Here is a 27,259-nt window from a genome sequence, read left to right on the forward strand (position 1 = left end):
CCCACCAGGCCCGATGAGCTGCTGCTTTTCTAAAACTCACACCGCCGCCCGAGCCCTGCCCTGCCTTCCTCCCCCCGTGGGACACGGGGGCGCCCGCGTCCTGGCCCATCTGCGTCTCCTTGGGGGAGAGTGGGCTGCTGTGAGGACCCGCCCATTCTGTGTGGAGCAGGGGGGACCCCTGGGCTCACGGCCGCCAGGTCCGTGGGCACTGTGTCTGCTGAGGCCACCGTGCGTGTCCATGGCTGGGCCTTGGGCCGATGGGAGGGGCCCAGTGTCCGTTTGCCGGCCTCAGTCTCAGATGAGTCGTGGAAGCCAGCGGGGCCAGCTCACCCTCTGCCTGGGTCCCTAGTCACAGTCCGCGTGTCACGGCCAGGGCCAGGCACAGACAGCATGGCCGTTTGTCTGACCTAGACCCTGTGGCCTCAGGAAGTGACTGGACTCTGGAGGCCCAGGCCCGGCCTCAGGGGACCTGGCTTCTCTGCACGGTCCTAGGTCTGCGGCTGGGGTTGAGCCAGGGGCCTGAGGCGTCGTGCTCAGAGTCTCGGCCCCTGGGTGGTGGGCGGGCTGCCGTGCAGCCCGCCAGGGCTCCGTGGACGGTTGAACCCATCCCCCCAGTGCAAACGCACCTCGAGAGCCCGGCTCCCGGCCGGTCCAGCCGGCTAGTCCAGCTGCTGGTCTCTCTCCCGGGGGCCCTGGGAGGCAGGCGGCCAGGGCCTCGCGCGCCACCCCGATCCCTCTGCCCCCCGCAGTGTGAGTGCTGGCTTTGCAGTCCAGCGGTGCCCCTCCCGTGTGTCCCCTGCAGGTGGCGGTGGGAAGGCCAAAGTCTCTGGCAGACCCAGCAGCAGGAAAGCCAAGTCCCCAGCCCCGGGCCTGGCGTCCGGGGACCGGCCGCCCTCCGTCTCCTCGGTGCACTCGGAGGGAGACTGCAACCGCCGGACACCGCTGACCAGCCGCGTGTGGGAGGACCGGCCCTCGTCTGCAGGTGGGCGGCGGGGCGCACTCGGGCAGAGCCCACGTGTCACCGTGCTCGGCGGCCGCCTTGGGCCTGGCCGGCCGCCCGAGCGCCTCGCGTGTGGGGAGCGCGTGGTCAGGCCTGTCCTAGAGAACTAGCTGCCCGGGGGCCTGGCCGGCTGAGCCTTGGCCCACAGATGGTCAGGACGCTTCTGACGCGGGCCAGGGAGAGGGAAGGGGGTGCGAGGAGGCCCGTCCGTGGAAGCCGCCTCCGCCCGCCGTGGGCAGAGGGGCGTGGGCAGGGCTCTGTCCCACGGGCGTGGCGGGCGTGTCTGGAGGTTTGAGTGGGGAGGCCTGAGATCTGGTGCCAGTTCCGGTCTGCAGGCTGCAGAGCAGGCCCAGGGGCAGGGCAGGAAAGCCACAGGTGACTGGGGGCTGGGGTGGGGGATGGGGTTGCGAGAGGCGGGCAGTTTGGAGAAACCTTCTTGGAGTTCGAAGGGGCTGGGGTAGCTGCCAGACACCGAGGCCGAGGCCTCGGTTTGTGGTGTGGCGGGTGGGTGGTCCCCCGGGGGCTGTCAGGCTCACTGGGGCCTCCTGACGTCCCCCGGTCTTTCCGGCAGGGTCCACGCCGTTCCCCTACAACCCTCTGATCATGCGGCTGCAGGCGGGCGTCATGGCCTCGCCACCCCCGCCTGGCCTGCCTGCCGGCAGCGGGCCCCTGGCCGGCCCCCACCACGCCTGGGACGAGGAGCCCAAGCCGCTGCTCTGCTCGCAGTATGAGACACTCTCCGACAGCGAGTGACTGTCAGAAGCAGGCGGGAGACGGCACCGGGGCCTGGCCAGCGGCCGACTGCCCGGACCGAGGAAGGAGCCCCTGAGTCTGCCCGCGCACCCGTCCGTCCACCCAGAGCCGGCACCCTCGCCTGTCTCAAGCCTTAACTAGGACTCCCGCCCCGGCTGGCCCCGTGCAGTGACCTTACTCAGGGGAAGTTTACCTGGTGCTCGGGAGGGGAGGGGCCGGGGCCGGGGCCGGGGCCGGGGCCAGGGCCAGGGCCAGGGCCGGGCACGGCGGGCGTGCGGCAGCCACGCGCACACAGCCGGGCGGCTGGGACCCAAGGCAGGACGACCACGCACCTCCCACCACGCCGCTGCCCCCCCCCACGCATTTGGAACCAAAGTCTAAACTGAGCTAGCAGCCCCCTCCCGCTGCCCCCATCCCGCTTAGCGCTCTGGACAGACGGACCTGGGCCCTGTCCGGCCCCCAGCGCGCTCGGCCCGGTCCCCACGGGCCGCCCCATCCGGCGAGATGCTGGAAACCACGGCAGCCCAGACGGGCGGGCGAAGCGGCCGGGTGCGGCCCGGGGCGAGCGGCTGCTCGAGGACCTGGACTGTTTTTTTCACACATCGTTGCCGCAGCGATGGGAAGAAAGGCAGGTGTAAATGATGTATTGGTTTACAGGGTATATTTTTGATACCTTCAATGAATTAATTCAGATGTTTTACGCAAGGAAGGACTCACCCAGTATTATTGCTGCTGTGCTTTCGATCTCTGCTTACCGTTCAAGAGGCGTGTGCGGGCGGGCAGTCGGTGACCCCATCGTCCCCAGGGCCGGGGGGCGGGGCCGCCGGCTCAGGGGCCCCCGCGTCCTCCCTCCCTCCCTTCCTTGGGCAGAATGGATCTGATGGGTGGTCTGTGACTGCCGTCCGTGCACGGCGGCAGCCTTCTGTCATTTACACAGGTTGTTCTCATTAAAAAGCGAATTATACTCGAGTTGCAGAGGCTTCCTCTCTGTCTGGGACCGGGCAGCCAGGAGGGCGGGCAGCTGGGGTGGGGGACAGCGGGAGGCCGAGGGAGCATCCCCCTAACTCACCAGACCAGGCCCCTTTGCAGATACTTACGCCCACTTTAAGGATGTCCCTGGAGGGCCCACGGGAAGGGGCTGCATGGTCGCACTCAGGTCCGAGATCAGCTCCTAAGTGCTTTTAGTGTTTGTCTCGTTAAGGGACAAGCAGACCCCACTGTCACTGCTGTCTTTGACGCCAAGGCAGAGGAGAAGGATCGAGCCTCACCCGCTTGGGTCTCGAAGCAGCTGCCGGTTGGCTCCCCGCAGATTCGGGAGGAGGTGTCTCAGGAAGGAGTGTTCCCTCAGGAGTCCAGCCGAGGCTCGGACAGGCTGCGATTCTCTGCGGTGGACACATGCCCCTCTTTGCCTGTTAGGGGCGCCAGCGGACTCTGGAACCCCCACCCTCCTCCCCGCTCCGCGTGCATCCTGCCCACCCCAGCCTGTCCGGCTCTGCTCTTACCCAAAGCTCGGTGCCTGCCTGGTTCCCCCCGACGGGTGTAAATTTCAGCCCCACTGCCAGTTTGGGTGCCTGATCCTGGACGGGCATTTGGGAGACTTCGCTGCCCATCCGTGCCCCACCCTCTCCCCGTGCGTGACCGCCCAGGGTGTGGGTGGCATGTGGGGAAGGCGCTCCGGCAGGTTGGCCGTGACGTGTGTGCCGCGGGGCTCCGGGTGGCCTCCTGCCCGTTCACCAGGATGGAGGAAGGCCACCCGGGCCTTTGAGGCTGGCCGGGCCCTGCATAAATGCTTCCTGCAGGTGGCAGGCCTGGGCAGCCCAGCATTACCTCAGCTATCCCACAGCCCCCCGGTGTCCCTAACCTGAGCGTGGCCATTCATGTCCACCCTCTTCTCCGAGCAGAAGTTGGAGCACCTCCACCTCAGCAGAGCTGAGGTCAGCCCTGCACTGTGGGGCGAAGGACCCGCAGCTCGTGTCCCACTTCGGCTCTGTCTACAGAGGAGCTGGGCCTCGGCCTCCACGCTGGCCAGCCACGGAGACAGCTGGCCTCCGGGGTCTGTGCCCTGGGCGGGGCTTGGCCGAGGCAGCTGGGGCTGTACAAGGTGGGGGGAATGGGGGTGGGGCTGGCTTCCCAGGATCCTGGAAACTTGGAACCTGAGGAGTGTGGGGGGTCCAAGGCTATAAGGGTGAACCCCACAAGACTGTCTGCAAAGGAGGGGTTCCTGGTATGCTAGAGTCATTCTAAGCCCAGGGCGCCCATGGTTTTAGAATCCACCTTGTCCCTGTCCCTCTGCCTCTTGGCCCAGGGGCGCTGGCCTATCGGCCCACCCTGGGACAGATGACCCCAGATACCCCGAGAGGGGCCTCCTGGCCCAGCCGGCTTGTGAGCAGGCTGGCACGTCTAGCCAAGGTGACAGTGTTCATTCAGCTTGGAACCAGCCTTCTGGGGCTTTAATGGGGCCTCGCCAGAAGGGATGGCCATGGCCCTGCGGGAGCCCGGCCCCTCAGCGGACAGTGAACTTCAGCCTCACATTCAACACTAGAGGTGACCCTTCTGGGATTTGGGGGGCAGCAGAGAGAATCGGGGTGCGTTGGAGGCAGAAAGTGACGTCCCCTGCCTGCCTGCCAAGCTGGTGGTGCCCAGGGTTTGGGCTGGCCCAGCTCCCCACTTCCCCAGGGTGTAGACTGGGGAGGTTAGAGGAAGTGAGGGAGGTGTCTGCATCCTCAGGGGACTCTGCCCAGCTGCCCTGGCATTCCACATCACCCCAAGTTTACCCTGTGAGCATGTGCCATGGGGTGAAATGAGCAGAGGGCTTTGGAGCCACACAGGGCCTGGCTTCCAGGCCTGGAAGTGACATTCCATGTGACACTGGGGACGCTCTGAGTGCCCTCTGAGCCTCGTTTTCACACCTGCACGGTGGGCCTCTTGTGTGCCCCCCACAGGGCTCAGCCTAGTGCCTGAGCTGCAATACTGAGGCCAGCAGGCAGGTGGCAGCATTGGGCCAGCAAAAGGCCCTGCCCTGGGCAGGATTTCCGCCCAGTCTGCAGGCGTCCTCACCTGGAATCCCAGATGGGGCAGGTGGTGCTGGCCACGCCAGACGCCAGGGCTTGGCCACGCATGCTGGTGCCACCCAGGGTCCCATGGCACCCTCCCCCAGCTGTGGTCAGACCAGAGCGATATGTGTTTGGGGCGGTGGGGTGGACACAAGTCGGCCTACGTGGTCACCTCTGCCAGCTGTGGTCAGACCAGAGCGATATGTGTTGGGGGCGGTGGGGTGGACACGAGTCGGCCTACATGGTCACCTCTGCCAGCTGTCTTTTTCCTTCTGACCCTGAGTCCCCTGGTGACTGTGTGGAGCTGAACTGGCACTGTGAGGATCGGACTCAAGAGAAAATTGGAATGTGATTGGTAAAGTGAAGGACAGTTAGTTGGCAAATGTCCCCGTCTCTCAGAATATCGAGAAGTCGGTTGAAATGCAGATTCTTGGAGAATACGAATGATTCTCTAGGCCCAGGTTGGGCCTGGGAATCTGCGTTTTCAATAAGCAACCCAAGCATTTCTGAGGCGGGCGCTTTGCAGCTCAGGTGTTTTTGATGCAGGTGATTTGCAGCTCAGGTGTTTCTGATGCAGGTGATTTGCAGCTCAGGTGTTTCTGAGGCAGTGTTTGCAGCCTCGCTATAGGGGCAGGGGGTGGAGCCCAAGGTCGGAGCCGGGCCCTAGCCTTGAGGTTGGCCCTTTCCCTTCTGTCTGGCCCGGAGGTCTCCATGGAGGGAGGCCGGGCCCACCCGTCCAAAGCGCTGCTTCCCACAGGGAGGGCGGAAATGGGCTGGTCCCCAAGGCACTGGGGTTGGCTCAGGACAAACCCTCTTGGGGCCAGGTGATGCAGACACTGTGCTAACTGGACTGGAGCAGTTGGGGCGGCTTCCTGGAGGTGTCAGATCTTGGGGTAAGGATGGGCTGAGCAGAGGGAACGTGTGTGGGCAAAGGCTGGGAGCCCAGGGTGGCTGGACGAACGTCGGCGTGGGGCCAGGAGTTTCTGTGAACGAGCGAGCTGATGCCCAATAAGGCCACTGCTGGTTTTCTGAAATTGGGGTTGGCTTGCAGGGGTGCTCAATGGACTGTGACGGAGAAACGGGCCTAGGGACAGTTTTCCCATTGTAAAATGGGGACAAGGCTATTGCGTGAGGCGTAACTCAGACGAGCCGTTTGGTTCTGTATAGACACCGTCCACTTGTCTGTGCAGGGGTCGGGGCGGGGGGGCGAGGCAAGGAAGAAAGACAGCGTGAGTTTGACGGCGAAGGAGTGGGGAGTCCCGGTGGTCTGGCAACCAGAGACTCTTATTTGCATAATTTGGGAGCTGTTGGGTGTCCCCTGGCCATGCTGTCCTTGAGAAAGCTAAGGAGAGCCACCCAAGAAACCCCGTTTCATGGCTTCTCCCGGAAGCCACGAGGGTTTTGCCGTGGCAGCCAGGTGACAGGCTGTCCTTCCATCTGCAGACCCTCGAGTCGGGCCAGCTCTGCTTCCTCGCTCGGTTTCTCAGCAGCTACGTCACAGGGTCATTGTGAAGGTCGGGTGCTCGCGCCGTCTGCCCGCTGCCAGGCTGCCGTTCTTGTCACTCCTGCAGGGGGACCCGTCGGGTCCAGAGAGTTGGGGGCACCTGTTTTTTGGTGATGGTGGGGCTGGGGGAGGTCTGCTGAGTTAGATTTGAGACAGGCAAGCGTGAGCGCAGAGATGGGCAGGGGTACCAGAGGAAGAGGCTGAGGGAGGTGGGTCAGGATGGCCGTTTGGGGCCAACGCCGGCCCCCCGACCTTCGGACGATTTTCTGCCCCCGCAAGAGGGGTGGGCTCCCGGCCCCACCCCCGAGAAGGGTCCCGGCAGAGGTTTCACAAGCATGAATTTATTGTCCTCACAGCCTGGGAGGTCAGACTGGGTGCCCGTCTTGCAGATGCTGAGAGAAATAAAGTCACACGCTCTCCTTCCAGCCTCCGGGCCCACCCCATGTTGGGGCTTGGTTCCTGAACCTCTCTGTGCCCACTGACGCTTCTGCCAAGTGGAGACACAGCAGTGCGCCTCTCAGCCGGTGACTGAAAGGGAGACGACAAGGGGGATGGCGTGCGCATTTGCCACCGGCCCGGAGCGGGAGTGCTGTGAGTCAGCCAGCGTCCCTTTGTCATTATTTACACACTGCCAGGCTAGGGCTCGGACATGGAGCGACCACAAGTGACGCAGCCCACTGCGCTCCTGTGCCCGCCCCCTCGGAGGATCTGTCCCCAGCAGGAGGCGTCTGTCACAGACACCTCGCTTGCCCAACTCGAGGACAGAGGACGTTGTCCCTCGGCTGCAGAGTGTCTCTCGCTAAGTGCACTCACAACCCGGGGCCCCCAGAGGCTCCTCCAGGGATGGAGACGAGATGGGGAGACACGAGTTGCAATGCGGGCCACGGCTGCTGCTTTGCAGAGGCAGCGGCGGGCGGGGCCTTCTCCAGGGACCGGGAGGCCTTCGGACTTGTCGGTGTGCAGGGCCGGCATTTGGACTGCGAATGTCAAACAGATTCCGCGGGGCCCAGACCTGCGTCCCAGGGTGGGGCCTGGGCCTCTGCATTTATTAACTGGCTCTTGGTGGAGCTGGCGCACCCTGAGGCTGGCATAGGGGGGGTGAGGGGTGGCATACGAAGGCCAATGTGACCCTCCCCCAGCAACCCGCATGGGATCTGAGGGTCTCAGAAACAGGAAGGAGCATCTTTGGGTTTGCACATTTTATTAAGATAGTCAATTCTTAAGTTATTTCTCTGTTATTCAGAAAGCATTCTGGAGAGAATATGCACTGTCTGTGTAGATATATAAAAATATATCAGTCACTTTGCCTCTCCTGGACTGAGCTCCGAGGCCCCATCCTCACCAGCATGAGGATGCAAAAGCCCCAGGCTTTGTCCCGCCTGGGGGATGGACGGGGTGGCGACCGGGGTGGATCCATTCAGGTCTGGGGGCATTCCCATAGACACCTGGGGCTTCTGGGGCATCTGTCCCAGGGAGCAGCCGGCTGGGAACCCCAGCCCCAGCGAGTCCTTGCTGGTCTTCCTCTTCCGACATCATAAGTGCGAGGTGAACCCTGTAGCACTGTCACCACGGTAACAGGCAGCCCAGGTCCCCCGCAGTATCTCTTTAAGCCGACAGCTACGCCTGAGCCTTAGGCAGGTGACAACAGACATTTCTGGAGAGCTTCAACGCCTCCCCTTGGCACCTAGCACTCTGCCCCCCGGAAGCGCTGGTCCTGGAGGCCTTGTGTGGACGGAGGCTGACAGGGACGCCTTCAAGCGAGACTCGGGACGCAGAGCTCAAAGGCCTCAGTTCAGACCGGCTATGCCCTCTACTCTGGGGCAGAGGACGCTGGGAGGACGCTAAGGCGGGGTCTTTCCTAGGCTGCAGACCCCTCGTATGACCAACATCAGCCCAGGCATTCGCGTCCAGCCTTTGCCCAACCGCCTGCTGCTTGTCCCCCACCTCATGCTCCTCAGAGAGCTGTGGCCAGGCTGCCTCACCGCTTTAGGGGCTAGCAAAATGGATGCGTTGACAGAGTCCAGCACGTGGACACCCCGCCAGGCAGCCAGGTCCTGGGCCTCTGCACCTCCCTACCGCCCCGGCTCCAGGCCGAGCCCTGGAGTCTATGGTCCTTCCGCCCCCAGGGCTCCCGGCGGGTTACGTGGGGGCCGGCCTCCCCGTTAGAGCGCCGTGGGCCCCAGGAGGCAGGGCCCGGGGTGCTGGCACAGCTGGAGCTGCACGCTGGCCGTGAACCAGCGGCTGGGCCGGCCCAGGCTGCAGTGCAGGGTGGTGCGGAACGAGCTGCGGGCCTGCTTGGGGAAGATGATGGTCGTGCTGCAGAAATGCAGGGCGCGCGGGCGCGGCTCCAGGGTCAGCTGGCTGCGGTAGCTGCGCCACGTGCAGTTGGGCGCCGCCACGATCGTCTCGCTGTAGGCCGTCACCGTGGGCACCGGCGCGTAGAAGACGTTGTCCCGGAAGTGCTTCTCGGAGGTGTACTTGACCTCGGAGTTGCAGCTGGGGGGCGGGAAGGCAGCGGGGTGAGTCCCGGATGGGGGCAGCCTGGCACCCCCCGCAGGGACTGGCGGCCGCGGCCCTGTGGCCGTGACTCTGGAAAGCGCCCTCGGCAGAGCCCTTAAACACACGGCCTGGGCTGGTCCCCAAGGTCAAGGCCGAAAGGTCAAAGGGGTGCCGAGGCCCAGCGCCCGCTGAGAGGGGATGACTGATGCCGCACGTGACGCTGGCTGGGTCCTGAACCGGGATGCAAATATGCCCTAAAAGGACATTTTGGGACAGTGGACAAAACTGGACTCTGCAGCGGGGACTGGACCCCTCGGTGGATAAAGGGACAGTTACCGTCGCGTGGAAAACAGGGCGGCCCAGCGCTCCCGGGACGCCGGGGAACCGCCGGCGGGGGAAGGGGGCCGCGGCGCATGTGCACAGAGGGCGGGGCGCCTGCCGAGCCCTCCCCACTCCGCCCCCCACCCCCGGGGGCAGGACCCCGAAGCCCACTCACCGGATCTCGGGTGTGGGTTCTCGGTTCACCTCGACGCCCTCCCCGAAGAACACGGGCAGTAGCCGGGGCCTCATCTCCAGTGCAGGGGTGCTCGGGCGGAGGGGTGGAGGCTGCGGGGAGACCCACAGACCCCAGGTTACGAGGCCCTTTGGCACTGTGGCCTCCGCTCCGCATGGGCACAAGAGGGCCACTCATACCCTTCCCGCGCTGGCCCGCCGCCCGAGCCCAGACCCACTTGGCAGATCTGGACCTCCCACGCCCCCGGCCCAGCCCCCAGCGTGCGGAGCGGCTGCCCCCCCATTTTCTCTGCCCACCTCCCGTCATTTCCCCCCTGACGTGCTCTCTGTCCCCTTCCTCCAGTGTCCCAGGAAAATCTGTCACTTGATTATCCTGCACTGACACTATGCCCAGAGGGGGGCCCAGAAAGGCAGCATTTTGAAGCAGACATCTGACAGGTGACAGGCCGCTCCCTGAGACCTTGGTCTTGGCAGCCTCCTCAAGGTTGTGCAGGCACAGTGACTTCATCCTGGAATTCACTCCATTCCGGCGAGTGGGCCTGCGCTGGGGTCTCACCCGACCTCACAGCAGCCCTCAGCTCTTTCTCCCGCTTTACTGCCAGTATGGCTGCTGTGGGCTCGGCGATGCCAGCCTGTCATCGGCTAGTTCCAGCTCTCTGCCTTCCACTCATGTGGTGGGAACCCCACTTCCCATTGCCCCGGGGAGTTTGAGGACCTGGCGAGTTCCACCTGTGCCACCTGTCACCTCCAGGCCAGTGCGGGAGCCTCCAGAGCCCCCTCTTCCTCCTGATGCATCACTCAAGGTGGAGGCTTTGTCACCAGCCGTAGAGCCTCAGTTCCTCCGAGGGGCAGACCACCCAGGCCCCTACATCGTGGTCAGCACCCCTCTCCGGGGCCACAGCTTTCTGGTCCCAGAAGTGGGCCAACAGGAGCACCTGCCACACAGGCTTCCACAAGGCCCAAATGGGTCACGGCACCTAGTGTGTGGCCAGTGCCCGGCACAGAGTAAGCACTGGGAGAAGCTGGCTGGTCCCGTGAGGCATTCTCATGGAATTCTCAAGGTCTGGGGTGGGGGTGGGGGGACGCGGGGAGAGAGGTACAATCCACACCCTTTGGACCTTGAAATAACACCGTTCCCACCTTCTAGAAGCAAGCACACAACGTCTCAGGAGACTGCATTAGGAACAAAAAGATAGCGACAAGATTCAGACGCTCCCAGCATCCTCCACGGCTCCCCCGGCTAAAGTCGGCGCTGACCCCAGCTGCAAAACTCCATGACCTGACAGTTAGAGAACCAACACTCTCCCTCCAAAAGATGTTTCTCAACAAAGACGTGTGCAGGTGTTTGCTGAGCACCTACTATGTGCTGAGCACCTACTGTGCACCGGACCCTGCGTGGGTGGGTGAGGTGCAGTGCCTCCCAGGGCCCTTCCTGTTCAAGGGGGTGGGGAGTGATGTGTGGCCACTGGGGAGAGAGGATGGTGCAGGCACGTTCTGTCCAGATCGACGGAAGGGCTGGACGGAGAGAAGCAGCCTGCGATGGTTTTAACCACCCCACCCCTCACTCTCTAAGAAAGAATCACCCCCAAGCTCACAGGAGGCCTTGAGAGCCGAAGCCGGGGTGCTATTCTCCTGGGCCCACCCGGGCTGAAGGAACGGCCGAACCCCTGATGCCGCCTGAGCGGACCTCGGTCGGGCGTGACGGCAGCCGCATTCCGGCCGGATCTCGCTGCCCGGCTGGCCGCCCGCACAGGAGACGAGGCTCGCTTCACAGCTGGGCCCGGAAGCCGGAGCTCTGGGCACCGATTTCCAAAGGACGCGGTGGAAAAACATCTCGAGTCCGCCCGAGCTGGAAGCACCACACGAGAGATACGAAAGGCCGGCGAGGACCCAGACCGGGCTGGCATCCAGCGGGCCTGGTGGCGAGACAGCTCCGGAAGGCACCGCCGAGGCCCAAGGACGCCCCGAAGGGCCCCAGGGCCGGACACGAAGGGAAGACAGGCAGCCACCGGTGCCAGGAGCGCAGAGCCGAGTCTTCCTGAAGGGCCGCGGGTGACTGAAACAGCACAATGGCCGTGCGGCCGTGGCACCCAGCCAGCCGGAGAGTGGGCACAGAGCACGCCTGTCACAGCCAAGGAGGCACAGGGCGGGCCCCGGGAGGACACACGTCCGGCCACACTGGGCCAAGACGCTCCCCAAACACTGAGTCACATTCCAATGGGAGCCGCCAGGGTGGGCTGGGGAGAGGCTCGTGTGGGGAAGGGCACAAGGGGCTCCCCTGGAGGGCTGAACGCCGGAGGCCAGCTCCCCTCGTCACAGCCCCAGGGCGGCCACACCCCAAAGGCCCCGTGCCTGCTCCCCTGTACAGCGAACCGGGCGCCTGCTCACTCAGAAGCAGCTTCCACACCTGTAGAATGAGCCTAGGACAAATGACTGAGGTGCGGCCTGCCCAGGGCAGGGGCAGGGGGAGAACAGTGAGGTCCAGGCACGGCCAAGCTGAGAGCCGAAGGCCGAGCCCCCAGTCTCCCAGGCCCCACCCTCCCCTCCCCGGACCCCCCAGCTCCTTCGAGGGGACAGGAGAGCCCTGCTGGGGCCTGGGGGCCGGCTGGCTCCCGTCTCCGGGGCAGGCGGGGGTGTGTGTGGGGACCCGGGTGGCCGCAGAGGGATCCAGAGGACAGGCAGCCGCCTCCCCGGTGATTCATGCGCCTTCTGCGGGGTAAACACCGGCCGCTGGCGGCTGGAAGTACACACACAGGCGATTTGGCGTGCTCCCGTTCCTGGCTGCCGTGCAGGTCATGGCCTGCAGGACGCACAGGGATAACCACTCTCTTGTGAGAGCTCTGTGCCACTCGGTGACAGCCCAGCCCAACTGGGGGGCCTGGCTGGCGGGGACAGGTAGGCACAGCACAGCAGTATTTGTGCCCAGCCTGGGTGACGCGCGTGGCCTGTAGCTGCCACGATGTGAGACAGAGCCGAAGCCACACGGGGCCCACAGAATGGTGAACTCTCTGCTCGGCCAGGGAATGAGAAGCCCCGATTGGTGGAGGGGCCTGCACAGCTGCTCCTGCAGAGAGGGGCCACCAGGGGGACCCCACGCTGGCATGGGCAAGGGGCGTCCCCACCAAAGCCACAGGAAGCCTTCGCACCCGCCAGAATGGCCTCGCTGGCCACGGATGGCTTCTGTCGCAGCTGGAATTAAACGCGATTATCTTCTGCTCGTATTAAGGGTTTGGGGCCGAAAGCTCGCACGGTGGTCTAAGGCTGACCTTCACCGTCATCTATGTGGAAAGTGGTCCAAGGAAGGGACCTTGAGGAATTCTCACCCTTCTTATGAAAAGCCTTGAGTACTGGGGAGCAAATTCTGGGGCAAGGGAGGGGCTCCTTACGCTCACTGCCCTCCCCCAACATGGCACAGCAGGGCAGCTGGACGGGCCATTCGGGGAGCCCAGAAGACCCTGAATGGAGTGGCCTCTCCCTGGAGAGCCACAGAGCCTCATGGGACCAACACAAACCCCACAGGCCCGACTCTGACACCCAAAGCAGCAAAACCATGAGCAAATACCAACATCGGACTGGAGGCAAGGCTCAAGGACTGGCCTGCTCCCGGAGACAGACAGCCTGGGTGGCAGGCTGGCTTGTGACCCCTACAAAGACATGTGACCTGTGAATGTGACCCTACTTCGGAAGAGGGTCTTTGCAGGTCTGGTCAAGTGAATACAAAGTGCCATCAGATAAAGGGGGAGTCTTAAATCCAGTGACTGGTCTTCTTATAAGAAGTAGGGAGTCTGGACACAGGACACGCCCAGTGAAGAAGGCCATGAGATGACAGGGCGGAGACCGCAGTGCTGCCTCGATAAGCCAAGGGACACCGAGGACTGCCAGCCGCCACCAGAAGCTGGAACGGACACATGGGGTGGCATCTCTCCTACAGCCTTCGTAGGGAGCCGGCACCTGATTTCCAGCTCCTGGAGCCCGGAACTGTGAGAGAAGGACTTTCTGTTGCCACCCAGTTTGTGACTTTGTTACAGCAGCTCTAGGACAGGCACCTGCAAGATTCCGCCAGCCCATGAAAGGGGGCGGGGGACGACGACCCAGGACACAAGAGCCCCTTAGTGGGCAACGACGGGCTTGGGGCAAGGCTTCCCACTCCCCATGAAGACTCGGCACTGTCGCTTCCTCAGAATGCATCGCACAATGACCGGCGGCCTCCAAGATCGTGACCTGCCTTCTGTGCACAAAGAATCATGCTCCCACAGCCTGCTCTGAGGGGAGTCCTGGTCTGCTGCAAGGGGGACACGTATTCCCACATTCCGACGTCATCGAAGGAGGTCCCGGGGGCCAGGAGTATGAACAGACCCTGCTGACCCCAGGAGTTCACGGTCAGATCCTGGCCGGTGGCCTCCCCCCAGGAGTGTGGCTCCTGCCCGCTCCCCTGTCCGCAGAAGGCCATGGGCCTATCTGTCTTCTCTTCATGCGACAGCTACACACAGAGCTGAATTTCTCGGGCAGGTGAGCTGCCGCGGAGACGTGGGGCTCGGGGTTGGCTGAACTTCCACTGGAGGCCGGTGCATCCCGGATCAGGCAGACGGGCTGACCAGCGGCGCCAGCGTCTCTGGCTTCTCCCCCACTCCTCACGGCCGCCCTTTCAGCAGACTGGCTCCTCCCACCTTGGCCTGACACACCTGGCTCTCCTCCATCAGAGCTTGCTCAGACACCTGTGCTGCTCAGGGACACACCTGGGAGCCTGCGAGGGGGCCGTGAGGACTGACTCCCGTCTCCTCAGTCCATCTGTCTGTCCATCCATCCATTCATGTCCATCCTTCTATCTATCCATCCATTCATTTATTCGCCTGCTCACCCAACTTTCTATTTATTTGTTCATCCATCCATCCATCTATCCATCCACCCATCCACCCACTCAATCATCCATCCATCCATCCGTCTATCCATTCATCTCACTTACCTACTTACCACCCATCCACCACCCACGTAACAATCACCCACTTGTCCAGCCGTCCTCCCTAATCCTGGGCCCTAACTCCCTAAATCTCTGATTCCTCTTCTTCTCCTTCGTCCTCAGTCTCACCATCGCAGACCAGAAACAGAAATGAGCAGATCCGGGATGCTGAGAGGGTGGGGGTGACAGCCGAGATCCTAAGAGGCGGCGGCTGTGACCATGGGTGGTCTCGAAGAGCTGGGCAGCCCTGGGAAATTTTCAAAGATGGGGCCAAGACACCTCACTCCCCACCACCGATTCTACCCACGTCCAGCCCGCAGGCCTTCTTTCAGAATCTGGGTCCGAGAAACCAGCACCTCCTCCTTAGGGACGTTCTCAAGTAGGCCACTCAGAAACGCACTCGCCCCGTAAACAGACTCAGCAGATGGGACCGGAGTGTCCAGAGCAATGCAGGACGGGCCCAGGCTGCGGCTGCTGGAGAACCCCATCTCCACATCTGAGGGGTGACCACTTAGACCGTCACCCCCGTCACCACTCCACAGCGGGCTGAGTCCTGCGTCTGCTGGACACGTGAAACCGTGTGCTTCTCCCCCACCCCGTGGGGGCTGTTCCTCCAACGTGCACCCCGGGAACTCGGCCGGAGATGCCAGATGCTATCTGTGTTCTCCCCGGGGGTGATGGGGCAGGGTTGTTAACTTGGGGAGACAGGCGTCTGCTGCGCACACCCATTCACCCTACAGGCAGCAGGATGCATCTCCCCATGACGCCCCCTGACCCGACAGCTGGGCCAGGCAGGATGGGGAGGAAAAAGGGAAGACATCGCTCAACCTCGAGCTGGCGGTCCAGGCCCCAGGAGCCCGAGGGGCACAGACAGCGTCCGCCTTGTTCACGGCCGTATGCCTCGCCCCGCCTGGCTTAAATATTTGTGGGATGAGCTGCAGCTGACAGGCACTGCCTCCTGGCCCAGCTGGCAGCCTCGGCTGCCCTGCGTCCTGCAGGAGAGCCAGCCCCACCCGCGAGAGACAAGCCCGGCACAGATCCCAACCCTCCGGCATCTCCCAGTCAAGTCCCTGATTTGGGTTTCTAATTTGGGAGATGTGGGAGCTCATGATGCCTTTTTAAAAAATAATAAAACAGTCCCAAGTGCATTTTTAAAAGATCGAATGGAATTTTACCTGCTGGCCTCAGCTCGACCCACACGTCCCCGCCCTGCCCGGCCTCTGCCGCCCTTGCCGGCTCCTCACACGCCCACCTCGCTCCTGCCCCAGGCCCTTTGCACCTGCCACCCTCCTGGCCGGCATGCCCTTCAGCCCCTTGACCACAGAGTCCACGCCCTCGTTTTTTTTCTCCTTTCTATTAAACGTCACTTCCCGGACCACCCTGTCTAAAGTGACTCCACCCTCACCCAGCTTTTTGTCTTAAGGGCGCTTATCAACCCATCTGGGACTGTGTCCCACAGGAATGCTGAGCCACGAGGGCGGGAGCCTTAGCCACCTTGTTCCCTGCTGGGCTCAGTCGGGACCGGCGGGATGAATGTCTGGTCCCCAAATCGTCGTGGGTTCCAGAATCACCGGGAACGTTACAGTCTTTGCTCCAAAGAGTGAGCAAGAAAACCCACGGTCGAGACCGAGTGGCGTCACCCGCACCCAGCCTGGTCCCCAGTGCCTTTTCCTTCTGGAAAATACCCCACTGACGCAGCAGCCAGACACCCTGTGTCAGTGGGGTATCGTCCAGAAGGTACGTCCAGCCTACGAGAGGGGGAACGGGACCTCTCGGATGAAGTGAAGCGGGAGCAAACTTAACATGCGTCTGTCCAGAATGCGGTGACGAGCTGGCGAGGACCCCGGCGGTCAGGGTTTGGGGACGGCGCTGCCACTCAAACCCTGGCTAGGGTCTGTGACACCAATGTTGCCCGGGACAGCAGTGCCGGAAACTGGGTGTCAGAACAAAGACGGCCACCCTGTGCGAAGCCGACCGAAGCCCAGGCCCATCTGGTCGGACCCACGACGCTAGGAGGTGTCAGCGGAGACCGGGCCCCGCTGCCACGGCCTCTGCTTGTGCATCTGAAACCACGAGCTCCAAGACTCAGGACAGGCTTCCGTCCTGTTCCCCGGAGACGCGCAAGGCCAGCGGGAGATCCTTCTCCTGCGTCTGTGCCTGGAAAGCTTCTCAGTGAGACACCAGCCAGCGGGGTGTTGTTAAACACCAGATTAAGGATGTTTAGCAGGAGTTACCCCCAGGGTGGGGTGGGGCTCTCAAGTGAAGCACTAGGAAGGTAGCCGGGGTTGGCAGTGCAGGGGCGGGGGGTCCCTGCTGCAGGGCCCAGGACTGAGAAGAGGTTGCCGATGGCAACCATCGCCTCCCTTTTTATTAAAAGCAGCGTCTCCAAATGCCATAGGTTCACAGGCATTTTGTTTCTTTAATTTTAAGAAAGCACACACACCGAGGTAGTTCATTACCCCGTGTGGCCTTGGGAAGCCCCATAGTGAAAAGTGGGGTGAGTTCTGAGAAGAGAGTCTGCGGCCAGAGTCATGGGTTCCATCCCAGCGCGGCCACTTGCCGGCTGGGTGGCCCCGGGCACGTCACTGACCCCTGTGCCTCAGCTTTCCTGTCTGGAAAATGAGGATAATCAGAATGCACCCTTCATGGTGAAAATTAACCGAGTTAATGCACGCCAGGGGTCTGGGGCAGCCCCCGGCACGTGGTGAGGGCCATCCGAGCAGATGCCGTTACCCCAGATTTTGCCTTCAAGTCCAATTAAAAGATCAGGGACGGCAGGATTTCATCCCCGGCATCTAGGTAGCGAGGCAGAGAAAGAAAATGAAATCAGCTGGAAGAGCCAAGCGAGGAAGCCAGGCACCCTGGCTGGCCCGGCGGGCAGAGAAAGCGTCCAGGAAACCCTTTCTAAGGAGGATTCTGGGTCAGCTCAACAGTACCGAAGCAGACTGGTTTCACGTCCCTCTCCTCTGAGCCCTGTTGTGTTAAGACACCCCGGGGATTTACTCCAAGATGCCCTCCACGCGACCATGCCAGCCAACTCTGAGACGTGCGGGATGGCCGGCCCTTTCCGACAGCGGGATCGGTGTCAGCGCAAACAGCCTCGGTCACCTCTAGGCACCTCTAGCAGTCCTCAGCGCCCCTCCCACCCCCCGCTAGAAAAAAGACAGACCAAAATTCAAATTCGCTGCATGATTTTGGTCTAAGACAGCAGTTCTCAAACTTTGCTGCACGTTAGAAACACCTGGGGAGGTTTTACCAATCCTGATGCCCGAGCCGCAGCCTGTACCAATTAAACAGAACGCTGGGGACGCGAGGCAGGCAGGGGTGTTTTGGTTTTTTTTTTTTAAGATCTCTGAGATGCTCTGATGCCAAGTCAAGTTTGGGACCCACTGGACCGAGGAGCAAGGGAGGCACGGATGAAATTCCTGTCATTATCTGGAGACAAGGGGACCTTTCCCTTCTGATCCTCAGCTGTGGGAGGCAGTCACGGCCCCATGAGGTACCAGGTGCCATCACTGGGGCCCCCCGGAGAGTGGAGTTGGAGTCGTGTTCCCACATACACCCAGCAGAAAAGAAGTTAAGGGAGCAGAGAGCAGGCAAGTGCACCGGCGTTAGGGACCCATGGAGTTCAACCTGCCATGTCCTCCAGGCGCGGAGGTGCTGCGTTCCATCCCACCGCCTTGCTCCCGCCTGCGGGGGGCACCCGGTCTCAGTTCAGCCACCAGGGTGGGTGGCCATCGGGTTCACCTGGAGGCCCCACTAAGTCCAGCGGGACACAAACTGGAGTCTCCCCACCTCTCCCAGGCACGGCCTCGGCTCCACGTCAACCATCCCTCACCACCCCGGGGAAGGAAGGCTTCCTGTCTGGGCTTGGTTAAAAAAAAAAAAACGAAAAAGAAAGAAAAGGAAAAAAAAAGGCCTTCACGTCGGCAGCCCGGGGAACAGTAAACGCAGCCAGGACCGAAGCACCGCAGGGACCTGGGTACCAGCGCCGCAGGGCTCGGGCCCGGGGTTGGAGCCCACCTAGCGAGGGGCCGACTTCCGCGAGCATTTCGGACAGTCGTGCAGCCCCTGCCGGGTCACCGCTGACAGAGGACTCTCTAGCTGAGAGGCCACCGCAGGGCCGGGCCGGGCCGCGGGTCCGGGACCAGGCTGGACCACCTCCGCCTACGTGCCCCCGTCCCCACCTGGGCGCGTGGCTGTCACTGGGCCACCGTCTCGGCTGGGGCGACGTGTGGGGGTGGAGCCCGGCCCCGGCCTCTGAGGCGCCGGGTCTGGGGCGCAGCGAGCGCAGACCCTCGCCCGCACCCCATCCCCACGCCACCCCACCCCCACCCGGTCCGCCGTGTGCGCCGAGGCGCGCGCTTACCGCTCTGGCCTCGCTGGGTCCGGCGCCCCCCGCGCGCGCGTCGAGGATGCCAGGCGCCAGGGCGTAGAAGGGGGGGCTGGGGCTGGGGCTGGGGGGCAGCCCGGAGTCGGGGCTGTCCAGCAGGCCCTCCCGGCTCTGCTCCTTGAGGCTCTCCTCCATGCCCTGCAGATGCAGGTGGCCCACCATGTCGGGCGGGCGCGGGGCGCGGGCCCCCGGCTCCTCGGGGCGCTCCTCCGCCGCGCTCCGGGCCGGGGCGGCGGCGGCGGGGCGAGGGCTGCGCGCCCGGGACCTGCGGGCAGAGCCGAGAGGCGGCGCGTGAGGCCCGGCGTCCCCCGCTCCCCGCGGCCGCCCCGGAGGGGCCGCGCCCGGGCTCCGGGCTCCCGGCTCCGCGCCGCCACGCCGGGCCTGCCGCCCGCCCGCCGCCCTCCGCCGCCCTCCGCCGCCCGCGGCCCGCCCAGCCCCGGCGCACGCCGCCGCCCGGCCTCTCCGCACCTTCCCGGCCCGCGCCTCCTTTTCTAGGCGCCTCCTCCTCCCTTCCTCTCCTCTCCCCTCCCCCGCCGGCCCGCCCCGGCCCGCCCGGCGGCGAAAGAGGGCTTTCTCTGCGCCCCCCGCCCAGAAAACGACAGCCCGCGGCCGCACCAAGGGGTGACTTGTGGGGTCCCCAAGCCATCCCAAGTCTTCGGAGGGGTCATAGTTAAGTTTGATGTGGCCACTCCAGGTTTTCTCCAGTAAGAGAATCTTAGGAACCAGGATTTTAGAAGATCTTTCCCGTGGGGCGGGGGGCGGGGGAGGTGTCGGCATGCTCGCCAGGCTTCAGGACCCGTCCCTTCGCGCCTCCCCTTCCACCCCAGGGCCCCAGGGCCCCAGTCTTTGTTTTCCCGCTTGCCCACCACTGTCTGATTATCCCCCTACGGGGCTTCCCAAGGCCACACGGTGGGCCTGCGAGTGGAAAGCGCGGGGTAGAAATGGGACTGGGGGAGGCGACGGCGGGGCCGGGGGCGGGGGCGGGGGCGATTAGAAACATTCCCTGGGCTCCCCTAGCCTCTGGCTGTTTACCCAGTTTCTGCTGAGCAGGTTCTTGCTCCCTGACGAGGGTCTCCCAATTTTCCCCTCTTCTTCCTTCCAAGGAAGAAGGTCAGTTGCTTGCCTTTCTCCAAATGACTGAAGAGGGTCCTGCCTCTCCAGCACCCCCCCCACCACAAACACACGCACACAGACCACCCCTGAGGACCACCCTCCATGGGAAAGTAGGGCATCCAGGCGGCCCTCGGGTCGTTTGGGCAGAGTCGGAATGCAGGAGAGGCGAACAGTCTAGGGAAAGGAGCAGAGGGACAGGCAGGGGTGAAGGTGCGGAGGGATACGCAGGTCAAGGTGGCTCGAGCCCCCACTGTGCCCCCAGCCCTGCGGCGCCCTGGGGCGCCCAGTCTGATCAGGGAAACACACCAGGAAGCGAAGGCTGGGCGTTTAAAAGAGGAAATTAACAAAGCACAGGCAAGAAAAGTCAGAGGGGCAGGTTATGACTCGGTGCTCAGAGAAGGTGGCTCTGAGGAGGTGACGTTTTAAGATGAGACCTGAACAGCCACGCAGCGAGTGGCAGATGGAGTTAGCCTTCCAGGTGAGGGACAGCCAGGACGGTGGTGCTGGAGCGGAGAGAGCGATGCGTGCTCCAGGTCCCAGCAGAAGGGGTAGTGTGGGGACCGAGGGACCTGCTGTCAGGTGAATTTACAGCTCATTTCCACACCCCCTAGGAAGAACAGGGAAGTCACTTGCCCTAACAGGATTAACCAGAGGTCTGAATGTCTGGAGCATTCTGGAGGGAAAAAAAAAAAACAAAAAAACAAAAAACAAACAAAAAAACAGATCTGACTGCGTTTGCCTCGATTCTTAGGCACCACGGGCCTTCCTCAGCTCTAGGGCCACTTGACCCGACACGGGCGAGTGAACTGTTACCACCTCAGAGGACAAAAATGAGGGACTCGGTCCTTCCAGAACATGAACACGTGGAAGTTCACTTGCCCCCAAATGCCCGCTGCTCCAGCCCGTGGGACAGAGCTGGCTTCAGTCGAGGCCTCTACGCCGGATGAGTCTGACAAGCACTGATTATTCTTATCACGGGACAGTGACCCTGGCACTCAGGCAGCAACAACCCCCAAGAGCTGGCGGGGATCAGGGTGAGGTGTGCGGGGCCGGCCTGCATCATCGAAGGGTCATTTTGACGTGATTTAACATTTTGCTATTTCGTTCACTTTGATTTTTTTTTTTTTTTTTGGCATTAATTTCTCCTTTAAAATATTGCAGGAAAATAGGATTGGTCGCGATTTCCGAGTTTGAGGCATCCCCTTAAACTCTGTGCTCTGGGCGAGTGCCTCGCTGGCCTCACCCTAACCCTGGCCGGCTTCTGCCATTCGCGCTTATCAGGGCCGCCTTCACGACCGGAGCCTACTTGGGTTCTAGAAGTTTCCCGGTGCCCACATGCACCTTCCCGTGAAAGGGACTGCCCTGCGCGGAACCACGCTGGAGATGTGCGCACGGCCAGCAGCAGGGAAAACATGACCGCACCACAAATGTCAAACACCCAGTTAGCAGCCCACACAATTGCCCCCAGTGGCCATGACCTCTGACCTATGCGGATCCACTGCCGCAGGCTGAAAGGCCTTCTGTAAAAGCTTCTGTTTCTCACAGCACCAGAGAGCCTGCAAATGTCAAGGACCGTAGGAAAGGCCGAAATTTCCGTAAGTGAGCGGGGGCCAGGGGCCGGTGGGTGGGAGGGTGGTCCTCTGGCGTCTGTGGAAGCAGGGGGCTCGGCCCTCTGCAGTGTGAGGCCGCGGAGCAAGAAGGGGGCGTCTCTGAAGACCCGAGTTCCTGCTCTGGGCCAGGCGCCAGGGCTGGGCCTGAGACCCACGGGTGGGGCTGAGGGCTTTGGGCTTTATCTGCCAGGGGGGCGGGGAGTGGGGAGCAATGACGATGTGAAGCAGGTTTTAGATATAACCTGATCCAAATTGCTTCTAAAGGTGGATGAAAGTGAAGAGAGAGAGAAATGGGCATAGAAAGTAGACATTTAATAGAAGAGAGGTGCCCTACCTATAAAGGGGCCTGCAGCGTGTGTCCCACCCTAGAGAGAAGGGGGAACCCCCACAGTCTGGAAAGGGCGCTGTTCGCCCAGGAGCTGTGACGTCACCTGCTTGTAAGAGCACGTAGTGAGGAAGAAGGAAGGTGACCTAAGGTGATCCTAAGCTCCAGGGGGCTCGCCCAGCACCCAGCGAGCTTCAGGGGGCTTTCCCGGGCTGCTTTGCGGGGAAGGACAGAGGATGAAGGGGAAGGGCACAAAGGAAGAAAGGCTTTTTCACGGAGAGCCTTAGCCCCTCGTTCCAAGCAGCACTGGAGGACATTCGCGAAGCAGGGCTGGGCCATCCCGGGCAGCTTACAAAGGCCTCTGGACACCCACAGTCTTGTACTTGAACCCCGCAAACCACCCGTCACTCGAGATGGATGCGTATTACTTCCAGTTTCAAATAAAGCGGACCAAGCTACGGGGGCTCAGAGAGGTTAAGTGTTTTGTCTACACTCACACAGCAGGGCCAGGTCTTTAACAAACCTCATCTGGGACCTTTTGTGGTTACCAGTCAGGGGCCTCTCTGCCACAAGGAGCCATCCCTTCCCATGGGCCAAAGTCAAGACCCTGTCCTTCCCCCAGCGACAATACGGGCCTATGGGCAGCTCCGATCTGCTTTTTCAAGAGCCGTATGTGTGTCTCTGCCATCACGTTCCAGACGGGGGGCTATGCTGGCAGGAGTGGAGTCACCCCTGGGTGCAGATTCTCACCACTGTGTGTGGACACAGCTCTACACGCCGCCCAGCCCCCAGTGGCGGGGGGCTCCCCACCCAAGGAAAGAGGTCTCCCCTCGGCATGCTCAGGCCGCCTGGGGTTTGAATCCCAGCTCTAACACCCTCAGTTGTGTGATTTGGGCCATTGGCAAGTCCTCTCTGTGCCTAAGTGTCCCCATCTGTAAAAGGGGGGTGATAGATAGGGATTAAGAAGAGATTGAATAAACTGGGATTAAATATAAGTAGAGTCTGTTTGCAGGCATGCCAGGCTCAGGCGGAGCCCTTGGCACCAGGCCAGAGAAAATTCTCCAGGCTTTGCCTGTCCCAGCTCTTAATCACTGCACCCCATTGCCTCTCTGTCATTACAGCAACTGGGGTCATCGACATGTTGATATATCTATATCTATCTATCTATCTATCTATCTATCTATCTATCTATCTATCTATCATCTTATCTATCTATCAATCATCCATCTATCAATCATCATCTATCTATCTAATCTATTATCTATATATACACCCACACATATTTTTGTGAGTGTATACATACATATATATATATATATGTATATATATCTTTTTTTAAGAAATAAAGGGGGCAAAACGTGAGCTACATCTTTAGCTTTTATGTGAGAGTCCAAAGACACTGTCTACCTTCAGGGAATCTGGGAAATCACAGCATCGAACATTATTTAGCATTTGAAAGTAGCCACCAGAGCTTAAAGTGGGGCTCCCAGCGGCCGAGAGAAGGGTGTGGGGAGACTTGCATTTTCATCATAAGCCCCTGACAGCTCCACCTGGGTTTGTTCACCAGCGCATGTGATCCAGTGACGCCCGTCTGAAGGGAAAGGCCCGGTGCTGGATACCCATGACATTGGGCTGTGCGTCCTCAGCAGGCCGGGCCCTGGGCCTGGCCGGTGGCTGCCCTCCTGCCAGTCCCCAGTCCCCAGCGCGAGCCACAGACGGCGTCCAGGACATAGCTTCAACAATGACTCACCTCTTCATTTTTAGCCGCGTCCCCTCTGGGCCTGCAGCTCGCGGGGCAGCTGTCTGTGTGGGGGTCAGGGCCTGCTCTCCGGCCTCACTGCCTGTGCCCAGAGGGCGGGGACCAGCGCCCACTCCTAAGACCGGTTCTTGACGACCTGCCCCACTAAGAGAGGAAAGTGGGGACACAGTGGATCCGGGCTGCATTTGGACCCGGAGATGTGTTCTGCTGCCATCTCAATGGGTGTGTCTGGAGCGGCCTCAGGATCCCCAAGCTTTGAGCGAAATGATTAAAACTCTGCTTTCAGGGTCTGCCTGCAGGCCCCATGCTTTTCTTTCTTCCCTACAGAATGGGGTCGATGGCATCGCTCCACAGCCACAGGCGAAGGCGTCCGCAGCTGAAAGGGTTTTCGAGGCTGTTAACTTGCTGGTTCACACCTTCGGGGGTTCAAGGAGCTTTTAGCTGAAAAGGCCTTTTCTGCCAGCTTCTCCCAAGCTTGAGTAAACAGAAAACGTATTTATGTCCTCAGAGCACTCAATTAAGGCAGGGCGAGGATAAAGTCAGTGACAAGGTGTCGTCAAAACACAGTTGGTAAAGTCAGAAGAAGGTCGCCCCATGCCAGGTGCCTGCTTTGGGAGAAGCCGGCCCCCCAGCCTGCCCTCATTTCTGTTTGGTAAAGTCAACAGAATAATATAATGAAAACCCAAACACCCTTCACCTCCATACTGCAATTGTTAGCGCTTTGACACGTCTGGCCACTCTCAAACTGCCTCCCCCAGCCCTCTGAGTGACATCTATCATGTTGTCTGTTTGCTGGACCATTTAAAAATTGGTGGCAGACACCACGACCCTTAACCCCCAAATACTTCAAGGGCATCTCTGATGATCTGCCACAGAACCCCAGCAGGGCGGCGGCACCAAGGGAATAGAACATCGGTACGGTAATATCACAGAATGTCTGTTTCAGAGCAATGCCCCCGATTGTCCCAATAACGTCCTTGAAAGTTTTCTTTCTCACTCCAGGGCACACGTCACACTTAGCTGTCATTGTCGAGAGACGATTCTCCATGGGTTTTGCATTGCGTTTTGCAAACAGAGGCTGCCCTCTGCCTTGACTCTTATTTCAAGGACATTTATAAAGAGAACGACCCCAAAAGGTAGAGATACTGTGTCCCTTCAAAGCAAAAGATAGGCGTGCTTCCCGTCCGATGTGAAAATAGATGATGTCTCTCTGGGAAAAAGATCAGGCAGCCTTACTGCCCATGGTAAAAGGTGCAGGTTTCCTAAACTCTGGCTTCCTCTCCTATAAAGCAAGCCATCGCTTGCACAGGTGTCACCTGGCCTTCTTCGAGCAGTCCTGAGGGAAACGGGGCTGATGTTGGCTGCTGCCGTGTCTGTAATAACGTCCTTCGGCCCTGACCCCGGGGAGTCTTGTGTCTTTGCTGGCATCTGGGGGACTGCGGCAGATTCACTTCTTAGCCGGCGAGGGCGCTGACACCTCTGACCCTTCAGAAGCTTCGATCATTTTCGGACGAGGGCGTGAGTCACCTCGCACCCTCCATATCTGTTCATCTTTCGTCTCCTTTGATCTAGAATCGTCCATGCCTTGGTCGTCGTGGACACCGACCATTTTAAAAGAGTTCGTCCCCGTAGTTCTGTAGAAAGCGCCACCATCTATTTGCCTGATTGCTTCCCCGTGACCCGACCGAGGAGCTTTACGGGGTCGGTGTCCTGGCGCTGGCAGCAGGAAGCAGAGCCCGTCGGCGTCTCGCGTTATTGATCGTGCTCACGTCCCGTCGCTTGGTTGAGGGTGCGTCCACCACGTTTCTTCGTGGTAGGGGTATCTTTGCCTTTGTAATTCATCAGGAATCTGTGGGGAGATATTTCGAGACCACGGGAATATGCTGTTGCCTGCCCAGACTTAACCTCTACAAACCCTGGTTGATTCATCAGCGGAGGGCTCCGCGCGGTTCGTGGCCTCAGATGCTGCGATGATTATGTCTTTCCCCGGCAACAGAGACCACGTGGCCTGCAGGGCCTAAAATATTTCCCATCTGGTCTTTTATAGACAAAGTTTGCCGACGTCGGCAGCCGTGGGTGGCGGATGAAGGCTGGGGAAGATGAATCTCTGAGTTGGCTTCTATAAATCTCCTGTAACGCAGTCGATTTTCCCTACCACTTTCTTTACCGTTTTTCAGTTTTTTAGGGGTTCCTCGTTCTGCTCTCAAGCTGCACGGCAAGTTAAACACGAATACCTTTAGGCCCTGACACACACGTCACTGGGGCCACACACCGTGGATGGAAAGCTGTGGAAGCCGCTTCTTCCTCGTGCCTCATGCTGGGCAAATCTCTACAGAGTAACATGTCTTGAGGTCCTCCGAATGCGGCCCCCCGTCCAAACTGGTTTCAAGTGATCTTCTCTGACCGGAAGCCATGATGTCACATAAATGGGTGAGAACGTCCTCCCGAACCCAGAAGGCCAAAATACCATTTTTTGATTTGGGAGATGACAGAGTTCATACCAGAAAAACAGAAGTCCTTTGAAAAAAAGAAAAAAAAATGACCCTCTTCAAGGGTCAGTATGGCGAGCGCTCATTAACTGAAGGGCCATCTTGAGCCGCATCTGCATAAAGAGGCAGACAGAACATCGGTGCACATTCGACGTGACATACGAGCAAGTCTGGCCCGGTGAGAGCCAGAGGAAGCAGCCAGGGCAGGTGAGCACAGCCACCAGGACACACCCCCGGCCAGTGCTCCAGAGCGCACGCGCCGCAGAGGGCGGCAGACAAATACCGTAGCTGTTCATCGCTCAAGGAAGACCCAGGTCTGGGCAGGTGCTCTGGTTGTGTGGCTTCTGGCTACACGTGAAGACAAAGGATGCTGAGTAGAAAGCAAACGAGAGGCTCTAGGCTCTGGGCCCCTGGCATGGTGCCGGGGATCCGGGGTGGGGGGCACTCTGGGTACCAGTCCTGGTCGTGGGGCATGGGGAGGGCTCAGTGATGCTCCCCGTGCAATCCTGAGATGTGAGGGACAGGTAGAGGGGCTTCCTGTCTATCATCCTTTCAGTCAGCAGTGATTCATTAAGCACCCACTGTAGGGCGGGCACTGCAGATACAGCCAGGACAAGTCAGACGTGGTCCCCATGCTTGTGGGGTTCAGTCTGGTGTCGGGAGAGAAAACAACTAAACGGGAGAATTTCAGTGAGTTAATATTATACAAATAAAACGGGATGATGAGCCACAAGGATGGAGCTGCTTTCGATGGGGCGGAGGGCAGGGGTCGAGGCGGCTCCTTCGGAGGGGACTTAGTGGTGCAAGGCCGAGAACGGCCTGAGGAAAGGCGTTTCTGCAGAGGTCACTGATGGTGCTAAGGCCCTGGGCCAGCCCCAGCTCAAGGGTACTTTATAAAGGGAAGCGTGTGAAGAGGGGAGAGTGGGGGTGGGGGAAGGATATGCAAGGGAAAACGTCGGAGGGACCCGTGTTGAGGACGGGGAGAAGAAAGGACAATTGGTGGAGGGGGCAGGGAGACAGCGCCTACGATAAGGGATAAGGACGGGTGCCCCGTGTGCACGCGGAGGGAGGGGGAGGGGAGGTGCCGAGCGGGCCGCCCTGCCCCGGCCCGGCGGTTCCTGCTTGTCTGCACACCTGTGGCCCGGCACCTGCGGTCAGGTGTGTGTGTGTGTAGTTCTTATTTCCCCATCTGGATTATAAACATCTCAAAGGCAGAGAGTGAGCCTTATACTTGATTGTTTCTTTCTGCTCAGCACTTTCCGCAGTGCTCGTACGTGGTGCGTGTGTGAAC

General features: G+C 60.9%; 2 protein-coding genes and 1 long non-coding RNA gene across 4 annotated transcripts in view; 1 reads left to right on the forward strand and 2 right to left on the reverse strand.

The window, feature by feature from the left end:
* Positions 1-2,722, forward strand: part of NCOR2 (nuclear receptor corepressor 2) — a 179,833-nt gene extending 177,111 nt beyond the window's left edge. The window contains 2 exon segments of the mRNA XM_039879488.1: positions 803-982; positions 1,572-2,722. Coding sequence (XP_039735422.1) covers positions 803-982; positions 1,572-1,753 — 362 coding nt within the window. The 3' untranslated portion in view covers positions 1,754-2,722.
* Positions 2,723-7,452: 4,730 nt separating this feature from the next.
* RFLNA (refilin A) lies at positions 7,453-18,911 on the reverse strand. Its single transcript, XM_039879257.1, has 3 exons — positions 18,649-18,911; positions 9,306-9,415; positions 7,453-8,806 (listed from the first exon to the last, which is right to left on the reverse strand). The coding sequence occupies exons 1-3, from the start codon at positions 18,832-18,834 to the stop codon at positions 8,473-8,475; spliced, it is 630 nt and encodes a 209-aa protein (XP_039735191.1). The 5' UTR covers positions 18,835-18,911; the 3' UTR covers positions 7,453-8,472.
* Positions 18,912-23,076: 4,165 nt separating this feature from the next.
* The window catches only part of LOC120616011 (uncharacterized), a 132,765-nt gene continuing 128,582 nt past the window's right edge, over positions 23,077-27,259 (reverse strand). The window contains exon 7 of one of the 2 annotated variants that reach the window (XR_005656437.1): positions 23,077-26,338. This is a non-coding gene — a long non-coding RNA (uncharacterized LOC120616011). The remainder of the gene's footprint in view (positions 26,339-27,259) is intronic. The other variant, XR_005656436.1, reaches the window with a different exon arrangement.

Source organism: Pteropus medius, unplaced genomic scaffold, assembly GCF_902729225.1.
Source record: "Pteropus medius unplaced genomic scaffold, Ma_sr-lr_union100, whole genome shotgun sequence".
Taxonomy (NCBI): domain Eukaryota; kingdom Metazoa; phylum Chordata; class Mammalia; order Chiroptera; family Pteropodidae; genus Pteropus; species Pteropus medius.

Coding starts and splice junctions, on each gene's coding strand:
- RFLNA (XM_039879257.1), bottom strand. CDS start 18,834: ATGGTGGGCCACCTGCATCTGCAGGGCATGGAGGAGAGCCTCAAGGAG. Junction 9,416..18,648: donor GACCCAGCGAGGCCAGAGCG/GTAAGCGCGCGC, acceptor GTCTCCCCGCAG/CCTCCACCCCTCCGCCCGAG. Junction 8,807..9,305: donor GAACCCACACCCGAGATCCG/GTGAGTGGGCTT, acceptor CCCGCCCCCCAG/CTGCAACTCCGAGGTCAAGT.